The sequence below is a fragment of the Podarcis liolepis genome (assembly GCF_965112155.1).
Source record: "Podarcis liolepis genome assembly, chromosome: 14".
Lineage (NCBI taxonomy): Eukaryota > Metazoa > Chordata > Lepidosauria > Squamata > Lacertidae > Podarcis > Podarcis liolepis.
This window is the reverse complement of record NC_139569.1, coordinates 53,448,190-53,475,850: the sequence shown is the minus strand read 5'-3', so window position 1 is coordinate 53,475,850 and position 27,661 is coordinate 53,448,190. Positions and strand designations below refer to the sequence as shown.

Below are 27,661 nucleotides of genomic sequence, written 5' to 3'. Positions count from 1 at the left end.
TACGGATTTGACAAACATCTTGAGGAGGAAGAACATCTTTTTAAGGTGGGAATTTCCAGAGGGCCTTTCCTTCAAATTTGAAGGAAGAAAGCAAAAGATAAAGACTGTTGGAGAAAAGGACAGATTCTTGCAGAAGCACTCGGTGGAACTTGGATTACAGAGCCCACCGCTGTTGGGAGCGGAGGCCACACCCTCTTAATTTGACATCATGGCGCTGAGAATTTATTCATGGAACGTAAATGGTTTGAACTCTCCTCAGAAAAGGAGACAAATTTATCACGTTTTGGAAAAACAGAATTTGGATATAATTTGTTTACAGGAAGTTTACTATACAGCAGAAAGGAGCAGCCAAGCATACTAGGACTCAATTTCTTGACTTTAAGAAAGCCGACTTCATAAAACTTAGGGAAGTGCTGGGTGAGATCCCATGGACAGTAATACTAAAAGGGAAGGGAGTTCATGATGGCTGGGAGTTTGTTAAGAGGGAGATAGTAAAAGCACAACGTCAGGCAATACCAATGAGACGGAAACATGGAAGGTGCCTAAAGAAGCCAGGGTGGCTATCTAAAGAACTTTTAACTGAGTTAAGATTAAAAAAGGATGTGTACAAAAAATGGAAAAGGGGGGAAACAACCAAAGAGGAATTCAAACAAATAGCCAGCACGTGTAGACACAAAGTCAGAAAAGCTAAAGCACAGAATGAACTCAGGCTTGCTAGAGAGGTTAAAAGCAACAAAAAAGGCTTTTATGGGTATGTTCATAGCAAAAGGAAGAACAAAGAAACAGTGGGGTCACTCAGAGGAGAAGATGGTGAAATGCAAACAGGGGACACAGAAAGGGCTGAACTCCTCAATGCCTTCTTTGCCTCAGTCCTCTCCGATAAAGAAAACAATGCCCGACCTGAAGAATTTGGAGCAATTGATTCAGCAAAGGAAACACAGCCCAGAATAACTAAGGAGACAGTACAAGAATACTTGGCTAGTCAAGTCTCCAGGGCCAGACGAACTGCATCCAAGAGTATTAAAAGAACTGGCAGATGTGACCTCAGAACCACTGGCAGTCATCTTTGAGAATTCCTGGAGAACAGGCGAAGTTCCGGCAGACTGGAGGAGGGCAAATGTTGTCCCTATTTTCAAAAAGGGGAAAAGAGAGGACCCAAATAATTACCGCCCAGTCAGTCTGACATCAATACCAGGGAAGATTCTGGAGCAGATCATTAAGCAAACAGTCTGTGAACACCTAGAAAGGAATGCTGTGATCACCAATAGTCAGCATGGATTTCTGAAAAATAAGTCATGTCAGACTAACCTGATCTCGTTTTTTGACAGAATTACAAGCCTGGTAGATGAAGGGAACGCAGTGGATATAGCCTACCTTGATTTCAACAAGGCATTTGACAAGGTGCCCCATGATATTCTTGTAAAGAAGCTGGTAAAATGCGGTCTTGACTATGCTACCACTCAGTGGATTTGTAACTGGCTGACTGACCGAACCCAAAGGGTGCTCATCAATGGTTCCTCTTCATCCTGGAGAAGAGTGACTAGTGGGGTGCCACAGGGTTCTGTCTTGGGCCCGGTCTTATTCAACATCTTTATCAACGACTTGGATGATGGACTCAAGGGCATCCTGATCAAATTTGCAGATGACACCAAACTGGGAGGGGTGGCTAACACCCCAGAGGACAGGATCACACTTCAAAACGACCTTGACAGATTAGAGAACTGGGCCAAAACAAACAAGATGAATTTTAACAGGGAGAAATGTAAAGTATTGCACTTGGGCAAAAAATGAGAGGCACAAATACAAGATGGGTGGCACCTGGCTTGAGAGCAGTACATGTGAAAAGGATCTAGGAGTCTTGGTTGACCACAAACTTGACATGAGCCAACAGTGTGACGCGGCAGCTAAAAAAGCCAATGCAATTCTGGGCTGCATCAATAGGAGTATAGCATCTAGATCAAGGGAAGTAATAGTGCCACTGTATTCTGCTCTGGTCAGACCTCACCTGGAGTACTGTGTCCAGTTCTGGGCACCACAATTCAAGAAGGACACTGACAAATTGGAACGTGTCCAGAGGAGGGCAACCAAAATGGTCAAAGGCCTGGAAATGATGCCTTATGAGGAACGGTTAAGGGAGCTGGGCATGTTTAGCCTGGAGAAGAGGAGGTTAAGGGGTGATATGATAGCCATGTTCAAATATATAAAAGGATGTCACATAGAGGAGGGAGAAAGGTTGTTTTCTGCTGCTCCAGAGAAGCAGACACGGAGCAATGGATCCAAACTACAAGAAAGAAGATTCCACCTAAACATTACGAAGAACTTCCTGACAGTAAGCGCTGTTCGACAGTGGAATTTGCTGCCAAGGAGTGTGGTGGAGTCTCCTCCTTTGGAGGTCTTTAAGCAGAGGCTTGACAGCCATATGTCAGGAGTGCTCTGATGGTGTTTCCTGCTTGGCAGGGGGTTGGACTCGATGGCCCTTGTGGTCTCTTCCAACTCTATGATTCTAGGAAACCCACATCACAAGACTACATAGAAAAATGTTAATAAACAAAAGATTGGGACAATAATTTATTTCTTCTGACAAAGTTATAAAAAGAGGAGTGGTTTTCTATATTAAGGAAAAATGGAATCCAAAATTGGCATTTAAAGATGAGGAAGGAAGACACATAGCAGTTGAAATTACAGCACAAGGCGAGAAATATTTGTTACTAGCTATCTACGCACCTAATGATGGCAAAGTGGACTTTTTCATGAATTTGGAAACAAGTCTTTTGGAATATATGGATTACAAATTAATATTGATTGGGGACTTGAATGGAGTTGCGTCTACTTTGATGGATAGGACTCAGAGATCAAAGGTATAAAAATCTGGCAGATTACCCAAGACTTTTTTTGACTTAACTGATAAATTTGATTTGTCAGATATATGGAGAATCAGAAATCCAATGGAAAAAGACTTTCCCTTTTTTTTTCAGATGCAAATCAAGTATTTTTGAGAATAGACTACTTATGGATATCCAGAGACTTGGTTCCTAAAGTAACAAAAACGGAAATTTGCCCTAAAACTTGCTCTGATCACAATGCAGTTTTTATGGACCTGGAAATGTTTGTACAGGGTTCCTTCAGATGGAAAATGAATGATGATTTGTTGAGAAGTACATCAATTGTTAATAAGGCCAAAAAACCCTAAAGGATTATTTTGAACTTAATATGAACCAGGGAACGGAAACAAGGGTTATTTGGGACGCTAGCAAGGCAGTAATGAGAGGGTTTCTGATACAACAAAATTCAGTTAGGAGAAAGTTACAGAATGAGAGAAAAGATATAATTATGGACCAATTAAAAGATAAAGAGAAGAAGCTCAGAGGAAATCCAAAGAATCTGCAGATACAAAAAGGAATTAAGGCCTTACAGGTTCAGTATTCACAGTTAGTAAATAGAAATAGAATAGACGTTGAGAAGGATGAGACAAAGAAATTTTGAATCTGCAAATAAATGTGGGAAACTATTGGCTTGGCAATTAAAGAAGAGACAAAAGCAAAGTACTATCACAAATATTCTAACAGACGGAAAATCTGTAGAGAACCCTGCAGACATAAGAAATATTTTTATAAATATTATAAACAACTGTATAAAAAGGATAAAGAGGACTTGGTAAAAATTGAGCAATTTATTAAGATTAATGGTTTGCAGAAGATTCCAGAAGATAAAAAGATCCTACTAAAGGGTCTAACCACAAGACAGGAAGTGGAACAGGCAATAAACTCGATGCAACTTGGCAAGACACTGGGACCAGATAGTCTATCAGCGAAATACTATAAGATATTGAAAGACTGGCTTATCCAACCTCTGGTAGAATTATGTAATCTGATTCTACGAGGGGGCAAAGCACCTGAAACCTGGAAGGAAGCATATGTTACTCTGATTCCCAAGCAGGGTCAAGATAGATCCAATGTCAAGAACTACAGACGAATTTCCCTACTTAACGTGGATTATAAAATTTTTGCAAATATATTGGCCAACAGGCTAAAGAAAGTTTTATCTAAGTATATCCACAAGGACCAGGCAGGATTTCTGCCTGGAAGGCATATGAAAGATAATATTAGAAATGTTGTGGATATTTTGGAAAAATTGGAAGCAAGAAAGAGCTGTAAAGTAATGTTAATGTATATTGACGCAGAGAAGGCCTTTGACAATGTATCTTGGAGTTTTATTTACATAATTTTATAACATGGGGGTTGGTCAAGACTTTTTAAATGGTATTAAAGCGCTCTATCAAGAGTAAAAAGCTAAAATTATTGTAAATAATGTGGTATCGGAGGAAATCAGAATAGAGAAGGGAACCAGGCAAGGGTGCCCACTTTCCCCTCTGCTGTTTATTTCGGTCCTAGAGGTCTTGCTAAGTATGATTAGAAATGATGAACAAATTAAAGGTATTACAGTAGGATCCAAACAATATAAATTAAAAGCCTTTGCTGATGACTTAGTATTGACATTACAAGATCCAGACTCCAGTGCAGTAAAAGCTCTGGAGCTGATACAAGAATTTGGCAGGTAGCGGGATTTAAGTTAAACAAGAGCAAAACCAAAGTATTAGAGAAAAATCTGGACAATGATGAAAGAAAACTTTACAAGAAAAGACAGGCCTAGATTTTGTGAAAAAAGTTAAATATTTGGGGGTGAACCTGTCTGGGGGAAATCTGAACTTGTACAATGATAATTATGAGAAATTATGGAATGAAATTAAGAGCGATTTGGAGATATGGTCAAAGCTAATTAATGGGCCGGATCTCAGTAGTTAAGATGAATGTGTTGCCAAAGATGATTTTTTTGTTTCAAGCTCTCCCAATTATAGATAATGTGAAATGTTTTAAAGAATGGCAGAAAGCTTTATCTAGATTTATCTGGCAGGGGAAAAACCCCAGAATAAAATAGAAATTACTTACGGATTCTAAAGAAAGAGGGGGATTTTCCCTGCCAGATTTGAAAATCTATTTTGAGGCAGCAGCGCTTTGTTGGATTAAAGAATGGATACAATTAGAAGATACAGATATATTAGATTTGGAGGGATTTGATAATGTATTTGGATGGCATGCATATTTATGGTATGATAAGGTAAAGGCCGATAATGCATTTAAAAATCATTTAATTAGGAAATTGTTGTACAGTGGTGCCTCGCAAGACGAAATTAATCCGTTCCGCGAGTCTCTTCGTCTAGCGGTTTTTTCGTCTTGCGAAGCAACCCTATTAGCGGATTAACGCTATTAGCGGTTTAGTGGATAGTAAAGGCTTAGCGGCTTAGGGAAAGAGGGGGGAAATCGCAAGACTCGCAAGACTTTTTGGTTACAGATAGGTAGCCGTGTTGGTCTGCCATAGTCAAAATAAAAAAAATCCTTTCAGTAGCACCTTTAAGACCAACTAAGTTAGTTCTTGGTATGACCTTTTGTGTGCAAGCACACTTCTTCAGATACTCACCTTCTTCAGTGGTATCTGAAGAAGTGTGCTTGCACACGAAAGCTCATACCAAGAACTAACTTAGTTGGTCTTAAAGGTGCTACTGAAAGGATTTTTTTTATTAAGACTTTTTAGTTTTGCGAAGCAAGCCCATAGGGAAATTCGTCTTGCGAAGCGCATCGAAAAACGGAAAACCCTTTCGTCTAGCGGGTTTCTCGTCTTGCGAGGCATTCGTCTTGCGGGGCACCACTGTACAATGTTTGGATAAAAGACAAAGATCTTTTAGAAAGGAAGATGCCCAGATGGCTTTCACCAATGGAGGCGAAGGCCCAGAAAAAGTTAAATATGGAAATAAAATGCTTGAGATATTCAGATTTATTACTGGAAGATAATGAAGACTACAAACTAAAACCATTTGATCAAGTTAAAGATAAGTTAAATTGGTTACATTACCACCAGATTAATGAATTGTATAAAATAGACAAGAAAAATGGTTTTGCCTCGGAAAAATCTAAGCTGGAGACAGAGTTGTTGGATTCTAAAGCTAAAAATCTGTCTAAAATGTATACGTTACTGTTGGAGTGGCATACAAAGGATGAACAAGTTAAATCAGTAATGATCGATTGGGCAAGAGATGTAGGACACAACATAATGTTCAAGAATTGGGAAAGACTGTGGAAGAAAGGGGTCAGGTTCACCTTCACCACATGTACGTACAATGTTACAGGAGAATATAATGAAAATGATGTATAGATGGCATTTGACCCCTAGCAAAGATTTATCATAACTGTGATAATCTATGTTGGAAATGTAAAGAAAAAGAAGGAACATTTTATCATGTGGTGGACCTGCCCCAAGGTGAAAGACTTCTGGGAAAAGATTTATAAAGAATTGAAAAAAAAGTTGGAATATACATTTATAAAGAAACCAGAGGCGTTTCTTCTTGGAATAACAGGTTTGGAATTGCCCAAGAAAGATGTTAAATTATTTTTGCATGCTACAACTGCTGCTCAAATACTATTAGCTAAGAAGTGGAAAATGCAAGAACTACCAACTGTGGAAGAATGGCAGATGAAGATGATGAACTTTTCGGAGCTAGCTGACCTGACCGGAAGAGTCTGCGATCAGAATGAGGAGGAGTATCAGGAAGAATGGAAGAAATTCAATGACTATTTAGCTAAATACATCAAGTTAAAATAATTGGAAAAAGCTTGCAATTACCAACTAGGTCTAGGATTTCATAGAATCATAGAATCATAGAGTTGGAAGAGACCATAAGGGCCATCGAGTCCAACCCCCTGCCAAGCAGGAAACACCATCAGAGCACTCCTGACATATGGTTTAAATAAGTAATGTGAGGAATTATTATGTTTAATGCTGAATTGGGAAGATTGACTGATGTTAAGGGATTAAGTTAAGATTTTAAGAATTTTTATTTGGAAAACCGTTAAAATGATTTGCATTGAAACCCAACTAGGGGGACATGAGGACGTCAGTCAACAATGTTAAGAAGATAAGTTTTAATAAGGATATGATATGTGTGTGTGTGTGTGTGTGTGTGTGTGTGTGTGTGTGTTAATTTTGTGAAAACCCAATACAAAATTTTTGGGGAAAAGAAAGATAAATCATATGATGTCAAGGGCGTGTCTGAAATGGCATTATGGCAGGGGTCTTCATCTTGTCAAGAGCCTACATGCACCTAAAAACTCACCCTGGCAAGATGGTGCTCATTTTCAAGAGACCAAGCTGCGGACAAACACCGGCTCCCTCGGCCTGAAGCAAGATGAGCACTGCACCCCATTGTTGAATTTGACTGGACTTAAACTGTCCAAAGGTCCTTTACCTTTATCTTACCTGTACTGGGTCCTTTTAAAAAAAAAGTTTGACATGGCCTATATTGAGGTTAGAAAGAATGTTAGAGTTGAGCATGGAGACAAAAAAAATGCATCATTATTAGGTTATTTTCTCTGGGTTGATATCTACATAGTGCTTTAAGATAAGAAAAACATGTGTCTCATTTTAGGCCTCCAAATCAGGAATTCTTTGCACTGCAAATTTGGTCAGCCTTATGCAACTTAAACTGTATGCACCTTTCTTCAAGTTGCAAAAATTAATTTCTGTCTGTGTGCATATTTCTTGTCTAAGCCCTTTAAATTGACCTGTGGAGTAAAACAAATTTGTACACTTTTTTATTTCTATATCAATGACATGGTCCCACATTTAACTTTGGTGGAAATCAAACATTCAGTGTAACTTGAATTACTATCATTTCCACGAGCTAAATGAGATCATGATCATAGACAAGTGTCAACTAAGGGACTGGTGTTACTGGACAGAATCTCAACGGGATTTTCAAGTAATCAAATCCTCAGAAGTTCCCTGTGGTTTCTACTCTTATAAACGGTGCATTTGAGAGCCAACTCCCTGTCTAAACTTTGGCTAGCTTCATTAGGATCTTCCTTTGCTGAGCTGTGTTTCCAAGGAATGCCCTCTGCTGTCCTGTATGGGCATTATAATAGGGTTCCATACACAGATAGATATTTTATTTGTGGGCAATTGTGAGTGGAGGACACCCAGCATTATTTATTATAGTACCCACTATACTCAGAACCTAGGAGACACTTTCTAAATCTCTTGGTTGTCCAGGAAAGCTGTCTCTCCCTGGCAGAGAGGGGTCTATGGCTGCTCAGGGATGCTAATGCTCCAGTGACTTATAACGTGGCCCTCTTCGCGCTGGTGGCAAGAAAGATCGGGAAGAAAAACCTGGACAAAATTGCAGTAAACTGTAAGGGAGATTCAGAGACCTAAATAGGAAACTCTCGCAAGCTGTGTGACGCCCCCATTCTACACGAGCATTTGCATTTTATGATCTTGATGGTTCAGGCAGTGGCTCTGCTTTTTATATATAATTATATAGATACTTCTTTTTCCTCACAGTGTTGGTATGATTTTGTCATGGCCTTTGGCAAGTACAGTAAAGCTTATTTTATTGTTGTGTGTCTCCTGGTGTTACTTGAGTGGTTTCTACAGAACGTGCATAAAGTGCAGGCGTGGGCACACTTGGGTTTAAAGGCCTGTGCATGTTATCTACACTTTGCATATTTACTTTGTGAAACACCAGTGTCAGTGCCGATACGTCCATAGCAACTGTGCTCATCTCATAAAGTGTAGAGCCACTCTGAGGTACTGTCATGTGATTTTATGTGTGGATTGCAAAGTCTAGTCTTCTTAAAATCCAAGGCATGTTATAGTGTGTTAGGCAGAAATAGAAATGACTGTTACTGTGGTCCTGCAGGTGGAGCTCAAGCGCTCCTATTGAGTTTTGCTCAAAGCATGATGGTTTCTATTACTTTTAATCTTACAACTAAACTGACCAATGGATCAAAAATTCAGAAAATCTTTTGTTGTTGCCCTTTCTTGTACATCTATGACAGTTCCCACAAATCTGTAAGAATTTACTTTATGTAGGAGCTAGAATTATCGGTATCTGGCTACTCTTAAATGAGATGCTTCTCTCTCCTCCTAAGGTTTTGAATGACACCTGGGTCTCCTTTCCATCCTGGTCTGAAGATTCCACGTTTGTGAGCTCCAAGAAGACTCAGTATGAAGAGCACATCTACCGGTGTGAGGATGAACGATTTGAGGTAGCTATATCAGAGCTTAATGTCATGGGAAGCTTTTGATACTATGTTAGGTTGACTTAATATCTGCTTTGATGAACGAATAGTTCTTGATAGCTTTGGTGTAAAGCAGTAACCAAGAGTGTGGGTTGTGAGAAGGAAGGCCACCAATTTGAACCTTGCTCCCACAACAAACAGAGTAGGAGCCTAAAAGACTCACCTCTGCTTCTGTAATATGGGGTAATAATACCAGCATGCCTTGCAAGGTTGTTGTAAGGATTGACTATGGTTGTGTATGTGAGGTGCTTTGAGCACTCAGTGCTGTATAAATGCACAATACTAATATCATGGTGGTTTGCTATAGTTTTCCTATCTTACCCTCCCAGATATAATACTTGTCAAAACTTTGCTTGCTGCCATGTGCATCTCCTGAAAAGTGAGTAGCTGCAGGCTCATAGGTTTGATGTTTTGCTTCACATAGAAATTAAATTACCTATTACAATAGCACCCTCCACCCACCAAAAAATTAGATTTAAAGACTATTGGATGTGAATAAGGGTTTTGTTTGGATCTATTGCTCTGCTTTTCATCTCAGTTTCCACCATCTTACACAGTGTTGAAAAGCCTTTTGTACTATATGTAAGAACCCCATTCCCACATATTCCAGAATTTGTTTATTTTTTATAGTTTTTATAGTTGATTGCTATAAGCCATGGCTGATGCATGCTCTCAATTTCAGCTGGATGTTGTCTTGGAGACCAACCTAGCGACCATCAGAGTCCTAGAGACGATACAGAAGAAACTCTCACGCTTATCAGCTGAGGAGCAGGCCAAATTCCGGCTGGACAACACTTTGGGCGGCTCCTCAGAAGTTATTCATCGCAAGGCATTGCAGAGGATATATGCTGACAAGGCAGCTGACATCATTGATGGGCTTAGGAAGAACCCAGCCGTCGCAGTCCCTATTGTGTTGAAAAGGTAACTGGGAAATGCAGGTGGAGCTCCCTCATCCCCCTCCTTTTTCAGTTTTCCCAAGTGCTGCTTTTTAATGATGGTTTTTTGGGTGGCATTTTTGTCCTGTCATTTAGCAAGGTTCTCAGTGTGACTGATGATTCATTGCACAATTTAAAAAGCAATTTCAGGTAGACCCTTGCCTACGTGGGAGTTACATTCCAAGGCCCTGCAAATACCAGTTAAACTGTATATAATTGAAACACATTGAAAAAGCCTGCAACGCCCCACCCCCCATTCCACCCTTTTAGTGACGTTTCAGTGACATCTTTATGATGTTTTAGGGTCCCTTCTGTGTTTGGCACAATTCACGAGCATAAGGTTGCACACATATTGAACAAGTGTGAAGGGAGGCTGCCTGTAATTTAAAAGGCAATATAAAAATACATATCCATTAAGTGAGTGTGTGTACTATATATAGAATTATAGAATCATAGAAGCTTAGAGCTGGAACTGCCTGCAGTGCAGGAATCCCAGCTAAAGCATCCATGGCAGATGACCATCCAACCTCTGCTAAAAAACTTCCAAGAAATGAGAGTCCACAGCCCCCCAGGTGAGACCATTCCAATGTCAAAGATCTCTTTCTTATATATGCACAGCCTCAAATTCCACAACAGAGACAAAAACATAATCAATACAATAAATTAAAAGGCCCGGTGCCAAAGAGATGCCAAAGAAGGCACCAGGTCAGCTTCTCCAGGGAGGACATTCCAAAGCTAGGCAAGGAAAATGCCATCTGTCATGTTGACAGGAGTTCATAGTTGAGGGTCACATACAAAGATCTCTGGCTGGGTAGGTATATGCAAAAGAGCAGTCCTTACAAGGTAACCTGGTCACAATCTGTAAAGAAATATAAAGTCAAAGCTAAGACTTTGAATTGGACCAGGAGTGGACCAGGAGCCTGTGCAGCAGTCAGGGCACTCAGCCCCAGCTTGCAGTTTGTATTCAAAAGTCACTCAAGTTCCAGGCCATTCTCAAAGGCAGCCTCCCTTGCATCACGTTGCTTATGGCCCAGAGAAGCTCAACGCTGGTGACCACTCACATTTGTATCTCGCCCCCCACTGAGCTCAAAGTGGCATACATGGATGGGGTTTAGCTCGCTTTATCCTCACAAAAGCCCTGTGACATAGGTTAGACCAAGAGCATGTGGTGAGCTGCACAGTTGAGTGAGGTTTGGAACATGGATCTCCTGCACCCAAGTCCATCATGCTAGCTGTGGATTCGAATGAAGCTACAGCAAAGCAGCTGCTACAAGAGAGTGGATGGTAAACTTCTGTTCATGGTAGAGAATGTTTTTTTAAACAGGGAAAGATCCACAATGGTGATTAATCTGGAATGTTCTGATCTAGTCATGAATTATAATACAGTGGTCTCTCGGGCACGTTCATGACCCGCAGCACCACGTCTGTGCACGCACGGGTTGCGATTTGGTACTTTTGCGTATGCACATGCGCCAAAACCCGGAAGTAATCCATTCCGGTACTTCCAGGTTTTGGCGCTCCGTATCCCGAAAATGCGCAACCTGAAGTGTCTGTAACCCAAGGTATGACTGTAGAGATCAAGACCAAAGTAGCCCATTTTCTGTGTTACATCACCTTCTACTCGTGTTCTCCCATGCTGAATGTGGTCAAATCACGAATGCCTTGAATATCCCTTGAATGTTAAAGCCTGTCAAAGGCAGGATGCTTTATTCCTGCTAGTCCTCGTGGCTGTACTCATCTCTCAGGCCATGTTGCCTTTCTTTCTGTTAAGGTTAAAAATGAAAGAGGAGGAGTGGAGAGAAGCCCAGAGAGGATTCAACAAAGTATGGCGGGAACAGAATGAGAAATACTACCTGAAGTCCCTTGACCACCAGGGCATCAACTTTAAACAAAATGACACCAAGGTCTTAAGATCAAAAAGCCTTCTTAGCGAGATTGAGACTATTTACGATGAGGTAGGTTGGAGGCTTTGCCCTCTCTGTTTCAACCTTATTTCATCCTGATTGACAATTGATGGAAAGGATGTTGTGTAACCTGAAGCATTTGTAACACAAGGTACCACTGTACTATAATCTGTGGTGGGCAAAAGGGTTTCGGATGGAGAGGAGAAATAGCTGCACCGATGGTGGGAAAGCTTTCAAGGAAACTGGTCCTTTTGGGTGCCATGAAGTCTGCTCTGGCCTCCAGATGAGTGGCTTTGTATAAACTAGAGCTGTCCAAGTGGTTGATTGCAAGCTGCTGGTCAATCATGGGTTGATCCTGGTTGGTCACATGAAAACAACTCTGGCCTCTCCCCCTAAAAAAAAGCTCAGCAACTTTGGTCAATCCAGTGGGTAGATCACTGCCAGTTTATTTATAGTGGGAGCAGATCGCAGTCTCTTGGAAGTTGGTCACCCCTGGTATAAACTTAATTAGTTGCACAGATCTTTTTATACTTACTGGGGTAGAGCACTTTCCTGTCCAGCCCAGGCAGTGATTTTCAGCTGATGAGAGAAGAGAGCCATGTGGAGGTGGATTTCATGCTCTTTCTCTCCTGATTTTCAGAGGCAGGAGCAGACTTCTGAAGATAACATTGGCCCTCACCTGTCCTTAGCCTACGAAGATAAACAGATCCTGGATGACGCTGCCTCTCTAATTATCCACCACGTGAAGCGGCAGACAGGCATCCAGAAAGAGGACAAATACAAAATCAAGCAGATCATGTATCACTTCATCCCAGACCTGCTCTTTGCTCAGCGAGGCGAGCTGTCTGATGTGGAGGAGGAGGAAGAGGAAGAGATGGATGTGGACGAAGGCTCAGGGGCTGTGAAAAAGCACAATGGTGTGGGGGGTAGTAGCCCTCCTAAAGCCAAGCTGCTCTTCAGCAACACGGCAGCCCAGAAGCTGCGTGGAATGGATGAAGTCTACAACTTGTTCTATGTCAACAACAACTGGTACATTTTCCTCCGTCTCCACCAGATCCTCTGCTTGCGGTTGCTGCGAATATACAACCAGGCTGAACGGCAGATTGAAGAGGAGAATCGGGAAAGGGAGTGGGAGCGGGATGTGCTGGGTGTCAAGCGTGACAAGAGTGACAGCCCTGCCATCCAGCTGCGGTTGAAAGAGCCAAGTGAGTACACCCATACTTGGCTGGGGCTAGCGTGGCAGGTGCTGGTCTTTGACAATGGTCTCCAAGGCAGAAGTGGTGGGGTCGCTTTCTGTTGTAAAGAGCCATCTTCCTTCCCATCAGCACAGTTTGGCTTTTGCTCCAGCCAAGAAAGGCCCTTGTCAACTGCTACAACCTAGAGTGATGGCAATAACTTAAGGGGCTTTAGAATGAGTGTTAGCTCTGAGCTCAATGAATTTATCCACCAGTGGCTATCAGCTACTATAGCTATGTGGAGGCTCCAGATGCAGTAGGTGTATAGCTCTGAATGCCAGGCTCTGGGAGCAAGGAATGGAAGGGACTGCAACTTTTCTGTCCAGCCAGTAAGCTTTCCTGAACTGCCTGCAAGCAGAATGCTGGATAGGTCTTCCTCTGCAGTGAAGAGGGATAACTCCTATTCTCTTGCTCTTCTCCTTTCCCTGTTGCTTGTTTGCCTCTGCTGCCAGAGATTGATGTCCCCAAAACTTCAACTGGATGGGTTAATGATTATAACCCAAACAACAATAAATGGTTCAAACTATTGTTTATTTTTTAAGTTGAGAGATAAGAAATGGAGGATACAATGCTAAGTCCAGTGAAGGACCCAGACAAGAATAAAGTTAAAAGGGTACTGAATAAAACTGGACAAAGTATTTTTTTTATTTAAAAAAATGCAAGTTTCAGCAGTTACATGGAAAGATTCAAATCTTGGTAACTCATTGCTAGCAAGCAGTGAGTAATAGGTATCTCATTAGGGAAGAGAAGGAAATGGGCTTCTGCATCTACCTGATAAGGAAGGAAGATATGACATCCCAAACAAATACAGTCGTACCTCGGAAGTCAAACAGAATCTGTTCTGGAAGTCCATTCGGCTTCTGATTGGCTGCAGGAAGCTTGGTGTTCGGGAGCCGAGGTATGACTGTGTAGGTGGCCAAGAGAGGACTGGCATAGATAGATAGATAGATAGATAGATAGATAGATAGATAGATAGATAGATAGATCCCAGCAGCCCCCCTTCAAGCATTTTTAAGTAATGACAGGTGTCTCCCTCTTTACGTTCCTGGGTATGCTCCATGTATACATGTGATTGCGTAGAGTGGGGAACACCATCTAAAAGCCAAACTCTGCCCAAAATTGGCCAAACTCCATCACAGTCTCTCCCTCCAAATCTTTTTCTCAAACTCCAATATAATCTCCCACCTTCCTACTGGCCCATATCAACATTTAATGGCCAGGTGGTGAGAGGGAGGGAGAAGCAGGTCTCACGTGGAGCATCCTTCTTTCCCCTTTTAGTGGATATCGATGTGGAAGATTACTACCCAGCTTTCCTAGACATGGTGCGGAACTTGCTGGACGGCAACATGGACTCTTCGCAATATGAGGACTCTCTTCGCGAGATGTTCACCATCCATGCCTACATTGCCTTCACCATGGACAAGCTGATTCAGAGTATTGTTAGACAGGTGAGGAGGGGACAGGGGATCTGGGGCTTTCAAGAAAGAACAGGTCTTGTCAGTGCTGTGCTCTAGAAAACCAGTTCAGGGCTCAGTCACTTACTGCTGAACCTCATCTGTCTACCAGAGGAGATGGGGATGAGAAATCCAGGAGGTTGTGTTACCTTTTTGTCTTAACTATTTTGAGCGAGTGATTGATTTATATAGCACTTAATGCCAAAGTAGGCCTCTAAGTGGTTTATCAAAGTCAAAGTCAAAACTCTAGTATTTTTGTCTTATTTTGCTATGGCTGTATGCTAATGGAATAAAGGTTTATCAAGTTACACAAAAATTAACTTGTACCCACACTTGTTACCCGCAGAAGGAATTGCTGTTGGATGATGTGCCATTTGTGAGCTGTAGTTAATTCTCTCTCTGGCACGATTTAGGCTGCAATTTTATGTGGGTTTTTTGCACTTGATAATTTTGGTTACCAGAAAGCATTGTAATGTCTCCTGTATATGATATATCAACAGCTTCAGCACATTGTGAGCGACGAACTCTGTGTACAGGTGACAGAACTGTACCTGGCTGAGAACAGCAATGGAGCTACCGGAGGCCTGCTGTCATCACAGTCATCTCGGTCCCTTGTAGAGACAGCATACCAGCGCAAAGCTGAGCAGCTAATGCAAGATGAGAACTGCTTTAAGGTAAAAAAAAAAAGTCTTGGAGTCTTTACAAAGCTAGGAAGAGAGATCCTGATGTACTTAGAGTGGGGGTAACGGAATGGGGATGATCTTCTTTGACGCTAGCAAAACATCCAAGGATGTGCATGTTTCCAAATTGCATTATGCTTACTGAGCAATTCACCAGGTATTTCACCTGGCTTCTGCCATCGCCCCTTGCAACCACAATTGGCGTAACCACCTACCAGTTCCAGTGCCATAGAGACAAATCGCAAAAGGTGCTATAGGCTTGTATGCAGCAGTGGTTGCTTAATGATGCTCTTGGCCACATGCAGGTAAGCTGTTGTGCTCCGTCAAACAAGCACCTAACTAGTGAAATATATGTAGTTGTTTTTCTAATGATTTATAGTACGTTTGACGCAAGCTGGCAGAAGCAGTATTTAGTCAGATCCCAATTAGCTGCTCTTTCTGTTTTGAACAAGCATAGAAAGAAGGTGGCTGCCTCACCTGTGTGCGGGCAGAGGCTTCCATTTCCCTGAATTGCTATTCTTAGCATTTTCATTTTGGTTTCTTGGGTGTCAGTAGAGTGCCTTTCACTTCTCCCCCACCTTCATCACTTTCCCAAATGCTACACTAGACAGACTTAAGCATGGCTTAACTATACTCCTGATCCCTTACACTTTTCTTTCTATTAAGTAAATGTTGTCCCCCACCCCACCTCCCTTACAGATACACAGGCGCCCCACCAAAGTCCCAGTTTTTTCCACCAGCTCTTCACAATTATTTTTCTCCTCTACAACTCTCTAGTTCCCTTGCGCATGGACATTCATTAGTTGCACTCACACTACCCACAGCTTCATTTGCTGTTAAATATAATGTTTCCTTCCACTGAAGTTCGCTCTGTGTTCCCATTGCTTCCCTGCAGCAATTTCCATGCCCCCCTTTTTAAAAAATTTGTCCCTACAGGCTGGAGCAAGTTGATATAAAGCTTTTGGTTTCTCTTTTCCCCCCCTCAAACCCAAAATTGTGGGTTGGGGGAAGCGTAGCAGGTGATGGACTCAGCTCCATCATTTGTAGCTGAAGTGCTTCCTGCTGTAGTCAGCAAGTCTGGGAAACAAGCAGAAACTGAAGAAAGACAGCTGGGGTAGTGAGAAGCAGAAAAGTGTAGCCACAGAACTAATTTTAAAATGCAATGCCCAGCCCCCCTGCTCAGTGAATCGAAGGACTCAGCAGTCCAGCCTGGTCTTGCAGCATGGTTTAGCAGCCGGGAGGGCAATTCCCTCACTTTCACCTTAAGGGCAAAATAATGCAGTTTCTTGATGGAGGCTGCTAGCCTAAAGAAAACTCATGGTTGCTATGGTGATAGTGGCTGACTCATCTGTAGACTTCCAGCAGAGAACTTTTCAAGTGAGCTCTCTGCTTATCTGAACCTTCTTCGATCTCTAACAAGGTGGCTTTACATTGCTGGGCCAAGTTCAACCTGTATAGCATGTATATGGCTTTGGGTACCTAATAAAAACTCTGAGGATTATTGAGCTCCTTACTGAAGTACTGTCTTCTGTTGTGCAGTTGATGTTTGTTCAGAGCAGAGACCATGTTCAGCTAACTATTGAGCTGCTTGACACAGAAGAGGAGAACTCTGATGACCCTGTTGAGGCTGAGGTAAGAAAAGGACTGCTGTTGGTTGGTGGCTCTTAATTTCAGCTATCAAAGGAACATATATGCATTTTTACTGAAGCGCTTCAGGTGCAGTAAAAATAGGTCCAGGTTCTATTATGTGGATTTTTTCAGATTTTAACATGTATAGTTTTTCTGTGTATAGTAATAAGCAGATGCTGCTGTTTATCTTCAGAATATGAGTAGATTATATGTGTGCACAACTCCTTACAAAGGCAAGTAAGTCAGTATATTCAGGCTTCATCTGATGAGGTGCTTTCAGGTCAGAAACATTCGTGACCGCTAGATAACTGATTTTTTTTAAAGCAAGCTGAAAACATTAGTCATAGTAGGTGCCTAATTCCAAACGTTGCATTTTGAAGCATTACATACAAACAACAAGACAAGGTGAACCTCAAACAATTTCCAATATTTAGTTGGAGTTGCCTAGTGCTTTTCTATGACGTCTTCATGCGGAACAATGACTGCATGCATTCTTAGGCTTGAAAGCAAACAAAAAGTCCTTCCAAAATATTTAGGTTCACACAACATATTATTCAGTGCCAAGGCTACTCATAGAAGATACTGTTGTGCATTGCCAAAGATCACTTCCAAAGCCAGAAGGGTCTAATCTTATTTCACAGTTCAAGAAGGACACTGACAAACTGGAACGTGTCCAGAGGAGGGCAACCAAAATGGTCAAAGGCCTGGAAACGATGCCTTATGAGGAACGGCTAAGGGAGCTGGGCATGTTTAGCCTGGAGAAGAGGAGGTTAAGGGGTGATATGATAGCCATGTTCAAATATATAAAAGGATGTCACATAGAGGAGGGAGAAAGGTTGTTTTCTGCTGCTCCAGAGAAGCGGACATGGAGCAATGGATCCAAACTACAAGAAAGAAGATTCCACCTAAACATTAGGAAGAACTTCCTGACAGTAAGAGCTGTTTGACAGTGGAATTTGCTGCCAAGGAATGTGGTGGAGTCTCCTGCTTTGGAGGTCTTTAAGCAGAGGCTTGACAACCATATGTCAGGAGTGCTCTGATGGTGTTTCCTGCTTGGCAGGGGGTTGGACTCGATGGCCCTTGTGGTCTCTTCCAACTCTATGATTCTATGATTCTTTTTATACCCTTTGTCCCTCAAGTTTGGGGTGAGTAATGCAATATTTTTAGCAATACAAGTGAAAGAGCAATATATTGTGCTTAACATGAAATGGTTCAGGCTGCTTTCATTGTGACCAATGTAGGGAAAAGGAGTGTGAGTTCTTTCAAAAATGGAACTAAACTTCAAAAGTTTGATCCTGAAAATAAAAAAATTCCTTCCAGTAGCACCTTAAAGACCAACTAAGTTAGTTCTTGGTATGAGCTTTCGTGTGCATGCACACCTCTTCAGATACACACGAAATGCACACGAAAGCTCATACCAAGAACTAACTTAGTTGGTCTTTAAGGTGCTACTGGAAGGAATTTTTTTTATTTTGACTATGGCAGACCAACACGGCTACCTATCTGTAATTGATCCTGAAAGTTACAGATGCATTTGCACTAACAAAATTCTATAAAATCTTGGCTTACCAAGATCAGTGAGTTGCCACTTATAAATGTTGTAACATTTGTGCCATTGAACAGTAATTTTAAGCAGATTATTCTATCCCTGCTTTAAAGTCCAAGTGGCACATACCTCTGCTGTTGTAAAACAAATAAGACAGGGTTTCCCCAGCTCTGTTTTTACAAATAATGAGTGTCGCATCAATAACAATCATAACAACAATAATAATTTATTATTTCCCCAGCCATTCTGGGCGGCTGCCTTCAGATGTCTTTTAAAAGTAAGATAGTTGCTTATTTCCTTGACATCTGATGGGAGAGCATTCCACATGGTGGGCGCCACAGGAGGCCCTCTGCCTGGTTCCCTGTAACCTCACTTCTCACAGGGAGGGAATTGCCATAAGGCCCTCAGAGCTGGACCTCAGTGTCCAGGCTGAATGATGGGGTGGAGATGCTCCTTCAGGTATCCTGGACTGAGGCCATTTAGGGCTTTAAAGGGTCAGCACCAACACTTTGAACTGTGCTCAGAAATGTACTGGGAGCCAATGTAGGTCTTTCAGGACCGGTGTTATGTGGTCTCGGCAGCCACTCCCAGTCACAAGTCTAGCTGCCGCATTCTGGATTAGTTGTAGTTTCCAGGTCACCTTCAAAGTAGAGTGCATGGCAGTAGTCCAAGCGGGAGATAACTAGAGCATGCACCACACTGGCGAGACAGTCTGCAGGCAGGTAGGGTCTCAGCCAGATGAAGCTGGTAGGCAGCTGCCCTGGACACAGAAGGGGAATGGAAGCTCCTCGGAAGTGGAGCTGCGTGCATAGTCCTTCATCCTTGGGTACCAGCGTAGGAAAGCTTCCTCTGTTAAAGGGAGCTCATTGGTGCATCTCTTTATTCTGTGTTCTATTTCAGCGTTGGACCGACTATGTGGATCGGTATGTCAATTCTGATTCTACCTCTCCTGAACTACGGGAACAGCTGGCCCAGAAGCCAGTATTTCTGCCAAGGTGAGTGAAATGATATTGCGCATTACTCTAAGAACTAATGGGTCATTTTGAGGCATGCATTTCCTCTGGAGATCATAGCCCCATTGCCTAGGGTCACTGTAGGAAACTGGCAGCTGGAAAGAACATGGTGGCAGTTGTGTGCTGCTGCTGCTAATAATAATAATAATAATAATAATAATAATAATAATAATAATAGTCTGAGAGTTCCTTGTAGGCCTCTGCTCTTGTGACTTTAGCTGCTCTCCCCCCCCCCAAAAAAAAAACCCCAACAAAGCAGAAATAGGAAATGTTTCAGATCGGGGTGGTCACTAATATGTACTTGGACAACCCTGCTTCAGCTTCATGCAGTTGCACTGTGTACAGACTTTGTAAACAGCTTTGAAGCTCTCCCATGGTTGTGGCTAAGTGCTGATCCACACATTAAAAACAGCCGTAGCTGTCTGTCTATGTCTCCCTCTCCTTGTGGTGGAAGGCCCTTCACCGAGTGCTTGGCGCAAGCAAAGAGGAAAGGAGTGGGTCACAAGGACTGGTTGATCTAATGCTTGCCCGTACTGAGGAGGAAAAACTAGCCAGCAAATGTCATCATGAGCTTTTGTGGCAATTCTTTGAATGAATGTGCCTTGGTAGCATATCAAAGATCACATTTTTGGTCAGGAAAAAAGGATGGTTATGTATAACAGGAGTTTCTCCTCCGCAGTGCAGGTCAAGCACCAATTTAACCAGTGCCTGGGAATCACCCTTCCCCTCTCAGCTTGGGCTGAACTCTGCTGGGAGGGGATTTGCTCCTTTCCCCAGCAGTTTTTCAGCAAGTGGAGGAGGATGCAGGCAACCACGGCAACGTTAAATGTGTTAATCATCCCTTACGCTCTTATCGTCATTCAGCACGAGCAGTGTGATGGATTTTGAGGAGCAGGCCCCGCGAGCCACAACGTCCAGCCCGATGAGGGAGGCGGGTGCTAATTCCAGCAGGGGCTCTCTGCTTTACAGGAACTTGAGGCGGATCCGCAAGTGTCAGCGGGGTCGGGAGCAGCAGGAGAAGGACGGGAAGGAGGGTATCAGCAAGAAGCCCTTGGAGAACGTGGAGAGCTTGGACAAACTGGAGTGCAAATTCAAGCTCAACTCCTACAAGATGGTGTACGTGATCAAATCGGAGGATTACATGTACAGGAGGACTGCTCTGTTGCGTGCCCATCAGGTAGGCCTGAGCAAAGCGGGTGGGGTGAGCAGCTGTGGCTTCTCCTCAAGGGAAAGCTGCAGGCAGCCAGGATACAGTGGTGTTTTGGTTCATTCCCCATGCAGCCCTCTGCTTGCATCATTGTTCATCAAAGCAACCGTTTTTATGACCAGAGGTATCTTACTGGGAGAACAACTGGGAACTCACTGTATTCTGCATACACTGGCTTGCCTTGTTGCCAGTAAAGGGGGATCACTTCAATGGTACACTTAGTATGTGTAATGGGAGCCACTTTTTCTGGCAGAAAACCTGTGTCCATTAGACTATATGCAGATTGTGACATGGAGGGAAAAGAGGGTTGTACATGTGCTAAGCAGGCATGCATGTCTGACCAAGGCCTCACTGCCTAATGCCAGTCACTAAAGCTTTCTCTTGTTTTCTCCCTTGTAGTCCCATGAGAGGGTGAGCAAAAGGCTGCACCAGCGATTCCAGGCCTGGGTTGACAGGTGGACCAAGGAGCACGTGACCCGTGAAATGGCAGCTGAAACTAGCAAGTGGCTAATGGGGGAGGGCTTGGAAGGCTTGGTGCCTTGCACCACTACCTGCGACACAGAGGACCTTCACTTTGTGAGCATTAACAAGTACCGGGTCAAATATGGCACAATATTCAAGACGCCCTAAACTCCTAGGGAATAGGAAAAGGTCGAGTTGTGGGTGCACATTTCGTGCAGGTTCATCAAGGAAAACAAGGAAGATGCCTTCCTCCTGCCTCCTCCCCAGCCCCTCGCTGTTATCTCCGTAACAACAGCCACTTCTGGACTAATTCATAGCTGGTACATCTCGTTGCCCCAGGGGGGCAACTTTTGGAAATGTCCATCCTGAGAAACGGAAGCTGGAACTGCTGCCCAGAGGCTGAGATCACACGCATGCTCCATGCCATGAGGGGCGCTGAGGAGTCCAAGTCGCTGTAGAGAAGACCATCTTGCCTGTACACACACCAGCAGCGTTCTCCCAGCCACATGGGCATCAGTGAGAACTGGGGGCTTTGAATAGCCTGACAAGATGTGGTGCGTTTGAACACCCCCTCCCCAAGAAGAAAAAGGAAAAAAAGTCTTGCAGCCAGAGTATCTTGGTTGGGAATCTCCAAAATGCCCAGTCCCCAGCTTCAACAGGAGTAGGCAGCAGACTTTCTGGAACCTTCCATTGGCTCTCAGGGCTCAGCAGTCCAGATGGCGGAAACATTGGCTCTTGAGTTTGCTGCCCCCTTCTCTTTTCTCTCCAGTTCCTTCCTTGCTATCTGGGTGCCTGGCTTAACACAAACCATTTAAGATCGGTCAGTCCTTTCCAGTGCCAGTGGAACGATCGTTTTGTTTGGGGTTTGTTTTCTGTTTTGTTTTTTTGAACCTGCTTGTTTACTAGTCTCTCTTAGTGCCATGCACCAGCTTTTCACACAAACACTTCCTCTCACCTACACAGTACCCCTATACAGACAACACAAGCTTTCACAATAGCAACAACCTATATTAAACTGGTTTCCCCCCTCTTTTTTTGTAAATAAATGTACATACTTGTCAAATTTTTTTTGTTTTTTATTAAAGAAAAAGTATGCTTGATGTGCTAGTATAACTATACTAGCTTCTTGTGTACCTTAGTACCAGGTGGCTTCAGGTTCAGGTTTTAGTACCTATAGATGAGAGTGACAGAGACATTTTTATTACACTTTCTACCAAAGGGAGTTATCATTGTAGTGCTTTGTGTGGAAACTTGTTCCTTTTTGTAAAAAATAAATAAATACAAAAATACAAAAATATTATTATTATTATTATTAATAATAATAATAATACATCTTGGTTCTTACCAGAGAAAGATGTGTTCTTGCTGGTTCCCTCACTCTGTTCTGAGAGATGTATGGCTACCAGTTGCGGGCAGGGAGGCATCCAACCCAACAAAAAAAATTCTTCATGGAAAGGGGAAAAAGGATATGCGTGTGAGAGAGAATGAGAATGTGTGTGTAGTGGGATTACATGACTCGTATTTTAAGCAGCCTATGTGATATATGAATGATAATATATATCAGAATTTTTAAATTCTTTTTGTTTGTTTGTTTTGGGGAGATTGTTTTGCTGGGTAGTTTTTTTATTATCCACCTAGTCTTCCAGCTCAGAGAATTTGCACTTTTTGAAAGTGTTGCTGAGCTCCCTAGTTTGGGGTTGATTGTGCTTTCTTGTGTGATTCTTCTCATTGTTGAGGAAAATATCCTAAATACCAAACCAGTATTTGACAGAGCTGCTCAAGAGAGAGAGAAGAGAGAGTTGTGTGTGTGTGTGTGTGTGTGTGTGTGTGTGTGTGTGTGTGACAGAGAGAGAGAGAGAGTGCATGCAAGACCATAGGAAAAAAGAGGGGTGGCCTTTTGTGGTTTCACCAGTAACACACACAAGCAGGGACATTTTTTTTTACTATAGATGGCACGAACAAAAACTGAAGATACGAAGGTCTCTCTTTAAAAAAAGTTGCTGTGGGTTTTGTAAATGGCAATGAACCTAACATTTGTGCCCTCCTCCAAGGAGGCGTTGGTTGCTTGTACAAGGTGACAAAACCAAGAGACCTTTAAAAATATGGCTTTCTGGTATTTGTCTTCTCCCCAAATCTGCCAAACTTACATCTCTCCAGGTATCCCAGCAAGTAGCTGTCCACACTCTCAGAACAGTGTTGTCATGGTCCAAGGCAAAGAAATTAGAGAGGAGAAAAAGAGGGCCTGTGCAAGTATCTCTCTCTTCCCTGTAGCTTAAGAGAACAGTGTAGAGGTGCAGGTTGGGCCTCTGCAGTAAGAGGCAGGTTTGCACAGGGGAATGTGACCTGCAGCGGTAAAAGCAAGGAGTGGAGCCCAGCTGGGGAGTTCTTATGGTATGCCAGCAATAAGCTAACTTACCCATGTCTCCTTCCCTTGCCCTTTTAAAAGAGGGGGATGACAACACTACTGTGTCCTGTTCCATTTTGCTTGTGCTGCTCCCCTGCTCCTCACTCTCAACAGCCTCTCAGATGTACCTCTTCTGTGTATATTTAAACTATCAGTTTAGACCTTTTTACCAAGTTAGAAGATAAAACACTTTGCCCAAGTGTCATTTTGAACAAGACAGGTGGAGCAGGGTGGGATTTTTTTCTCACCCAGTGTTTTTGAGGGTAAGAAAAACCCCTGCAGCTGCAAAATAAAGGAGGCCACTGCCCTTCCTGTAGCAGGATTTCAGAATTCAGCATTTCTCTCTCCCCACCCCCTGACCCTCCCAACCCTGATGTCTGACATCTGAGCTCCAAGCTCCTAGTCCTGGCCTGTACAAATAGCAAAATACTTTCATTCTTATTTTAAATTGCTTTTTGTATTCTGTAATGTGAACCTTTTTGCCACCTATTCATGTGATTTCTATACAGATGTTGTAAACTTGACTGTAGTGCAGTATTTCCATTAAAATATCAGGGCTACTCGTGTACAGATTTGGTGGTCCTTCCTGATCAAACTTGGCCAAAAACATTGGTGAGGTCTTGATTGGGTGAACTTGAAAAGTGCTGTTTGGGCTCTTGGCTTGCATGCATTTGCCTCTGGTGTGCAAAACTGCTCAAAGCGGGTTGGTTCTCTTCAATAGACAAGCACAACAGTGAGCAAAAATGTTTTCGGTTGTTGGGATTGTGATTCCCTTTTGTCAGATATGGTACAAAGGTGCTGGTATACTTGATTCTGATTTGAAGAACTTTGATAGGGGCCTGTCCCCTTTAGAATTGGAAGTATGGCCTCATCTAAGTTCAGATTGGCAAATTGCAATTTTCAGTTTCAGTCTGTTTCTCATTTTTCCAATCTTAAGTTCCGTTTGTTCCATTTCTACATTTGTTTTGTAATTCTTTTTTTAGGAAGTTCACACACAAAATTGTGTGCATTTCTCCAGATGTATGGTTGACTGTACATGATTTTGCCTAATACATGCCTGGATAGCTCAGCTGGTTAGAGCCTGGTGCTGATAACACCAAGGTTGCAGGTTCATTCCCTGTATGGACCAGCTGCATATTCCTGCCTCGCAGGGGGTTGGACTAGATGATCCTCAGGGTCCCTTCCAACTCTACAGTGCTATGAGTCTACATGCATTTTTGCAAGCAATTTTCCCATCTAAAATGCATTGTGTACATTATTTTCACTGACTTTCTCTTTGTACGCACTTTCGCCAAATGTACCCTTTTTGTACAAATTTTCTTTTTGGTTGGAGGAACTGCATTGCAAAATTGGAAGAAGTGCAGATTTCAAATATTAACTGTGTTTTGGTTTGCGTATTGAATCAGGAAGTGCAACCGAAACAGGTTCCTGAAGAATTTCTCCGCAGTCCCTCCATTCAGATCCCTTCCCACCCTTTTGAGCCTTTAGCTTGGACACTTGGCTTTCGCGTCCTTAAAAGACAACTAAATGAAGATCTGTGTAGATGTGCTACGTGCTGTGCTGGAAGGTAGAATCTCGTTACTGGAGGTACAAAGTAGCCTGTGGAAGATTCTCACTCCAGTGCAGCACTCTTAGTCTGTTTTCTAACTTGGAGGTCCCATAGCTGCAAATATTAAAAGTAGTTGTCTAGTCTAGATTAAAATTTGGAATAGGGAGGTGCTGTCATGGGGCAGTTCAACTCATAAGATCTCTCTTCCCCACCCCCTCCCTTGGTACTAGACCAGGATTTTCTGGTCCATCGTCTTCAGTAGCAGCCAGGCAGATTTGTCTGGGAAGTTTTCTGGCACAGCACAAACAAGACTGCTGTCTCTTGCGTCCGAAGTGTCCGCTCCTAGATGGAAAGGTTTAATATTCAGCAAGCAGCACATAATAGCCATTTACTCTCCCTGTTGCACCTCATCACTAAGCTGGTCACCATCTTGACTCCATATTCGGCAAAGGATGGACATGACTGGGCTGGGATATAGAATCATAGAGTTGGAATAGATCACAAGGGCCATCGAGTCCAACCCCCTGCCAAGCAGGAAACACCATCAGAGCACTCCTGACATATGGTTGTCAAGCCTCTGCTTAAAGACCTCCAAAGCAGGAGACTCCACCACACTCCTTGGCAGCAAATTCCACTGTCAAACAGCTCTTACTGTCAGGAAGTTCTACCTAATGTTTAGGTGGAATCTTCTTTCTTGTAGTTTGGATCCATTGCTCCGTGTCCGCTTCTCTGGAGCAGCAGAAAACAACCTTTCTCCCTCCTCTATGTGACATCCTTTTATATATTTGAACATGGCTATCATATCACCCCTTAACCTCCTCTTCTCCAGGCTAAACATGCCCAGCTCCCTTAGCCGTTCCTCATAAGGCATCGTTTCCAGGCCTTTGACCATTTTGGTTGCCCTCCTCTGGACACGTTCCAGTTTGTCAGTGTCCTTCTTGAACTGTGGTGCCCAGAACTGGACACAGTACTCCAGGTGAGGTCTGACCAGAGCAGAATACAGTGGCACTATTACTTCCCTTGATCTAGATGCTATACTCCTATTGCTGCAGCCCAGAATTGCATTGGCTTTTTTAGCTGCCGCGTCACACTGTTGGCTCATGTCAAGTTTGTGGTCAACCAAGACTCCTAGATCCTTTTCACATGTACTGCTCTCAAGCCAGGTGTCCCCCATCTTGTATTTGTGCCTCTCATTTTTTTTGCCCAAGTGCAATACTTTACATTTCTCCCTGTTAAAATTCATCTTGTTTGTTTTTGCCCAGTTCGCTAATCTGTCAAGGTCGTTTTGAAGTGTGATCCTGTCCTCTGGGGTGTTAGCCGCCCCTCCCAGTTTGGTGTCATCTGCAAATTTGATCAGGATGCCCTTGAGTCCATCATCCAAGTCGTTGATAAAGATGTTGAATAAGACCGGGCCCAAGACAGAACCCTGTGGCACCCCACTAGTCACTCTTCTCCAGGATGAAGAGGAACCATTGATGAGCACCCTTTGGGTTTGGTCAGTCAGCCAGTTACAAATACACTGAGTGATAGCATAGTCAAGACCACATTTTACCAGCTTCTTTACAAGAATATCATGGGGCACCTTGTCGAATGCCTTGCTGAAATCAAGGTAGGTTACATCCACTGCGTTCCCTTCATCTACCAGGCTTGTAACTCTGTCAAAAAATGAGATCAGGTTAGTCTGACATGACTTATTTTTCAGAAATCCATGCTGACTATTGGTGATCACAGCATTCCTTTCTAGGTGCTCACAGACTGTTTGCTTAATAATCTGCTCCAGAATCTTCCCTGGTATTGATGTCAGACTGACTCAGTTGTAAGTTTCCAATTTGTTTTAAGCCAGACTCTGTCTATAGATGCTGCTTCTCTTATGGTGGGGAAATCATTTGTGCACAATCTAAAAATTGCAATATTTGATAATCAATATTTTGCTTTCCCTGTTTTTGTTGTTGCTCCCTCTCACACTTCATGTTATGGGTGTTTCTCACTTTACATACCTGGGTCATGACGCCAACTGTGAGCCAAGACTGTGACATGGAGGAGGAGGAAAGGCCGGGTGGCTCAGCAAGAGCAAAGTTGCAAGTCACAGAGACTCTGAACTCTGGTCCCAAAGCCAAGTCTGAGATGGAGTCACTTAGTCAGGAGCCTCTTGAGACAGCTTTCCAGACTTATGACTCCCTTCAAGTATGGAACCCCCTGAACAGGTTTCCCAGAGGAACCAGCACCCCCCCCCCCTATATACACCAAGGACCTCACATTCCTCAATGCCTCCTCTTCATCGCAGACAGCATGGAAAGTGGGAGCTGACAGACCTTTTGGAATGTCACCCCAGCTGATGCATGATGAGGGTCTGGCTGCTTAATGTGGGAGAAGAGATTGCTCCCTTCTTCCAAGGCAGCTTATTGCAGGGGTCAGCAAACTTACCGCGCCTCGGGCCGGTGTCTCCAGTGCCAATTGCGCGGAGGGTGGGGGAGCGCATGCCCATATGCACACGCTATTTCTGGTGGACTTC

The 27,661-nt window shown here is 43.0% G+C and overlaps 1 protein-coding gene and 1 long non-coding RNA gene across 9 annotated transcripts in view; one reads left to right on the top strand and one right to left on the bottom strand.

Annotated features, from left to right (window-relative positions):
* Positions 1–24,168, top strand: part of SIN3A (SIN3 transcription regulator family member A) — a 71,487-nt gene extending 47,319 nt beyond the window's left edge. For 3 of the 8 annotated variants that reach the window (XM_083475579.1, XM_083475578.1, XM_083475580.1), the window contains exons 12-21: positions 8,982–9,098; positions 9,814–10,052; positions 11,838–12,021; positions 12,611–13,175; positions 14,484–14,653; positions 15,160–15,333; positions 16,879–16,971; positions 19,415–19,509; positions 20,392–20,704; positions 21,134–24,168. In XM_083475579.1, coding sequence (XP_083331705.1) covers positions 8,982–9,098; positions 9,814–10,052; positions 11,838–12,021; positions 12,611–13,175; positions 14,484–14,653; positions 15,160–15,333; positions 16,879–16,971; positions 19,415–19,509; positions 20,392–20,704; positions 21,134–21,364 — 2,181 coding nt within the window. In that variant the 3' untranslated portion in view covers positions 21,365–24,168. The remainder of the gene's footprint in view (positions 1–8,981; positions 9,099–9,813; positions 10,053–11,837; positions 12,022–12,610; positions 13,176–14,483; positions 14,654–15,159; positions 15,334–16,878; positions 16,972–19,414; positions 19,510–20,391; positions 20,705–21,133) is intronic. The other 5 variants (XM_083475584.1, XM_083475585.1, XM_083475583.1 and 2 more) reach the window with 2 other exon arrangements.
* On the bottom strand, positions 22,915–25,779 carry LOC310693694. The gene is made up of 2 exons (XR_014519335.1): positions 24,814–25,779; positions 22,915–24,657 (listed from the first exon to the last, which is right to left on the bottom strand). It is a non-coding gene; the product is annotated as an uncharacterized lncRNA (long non-coding RNA).
* Between the last annotated feature and the right edge of the window lie 1,882 nt (positions 25,780–27,661).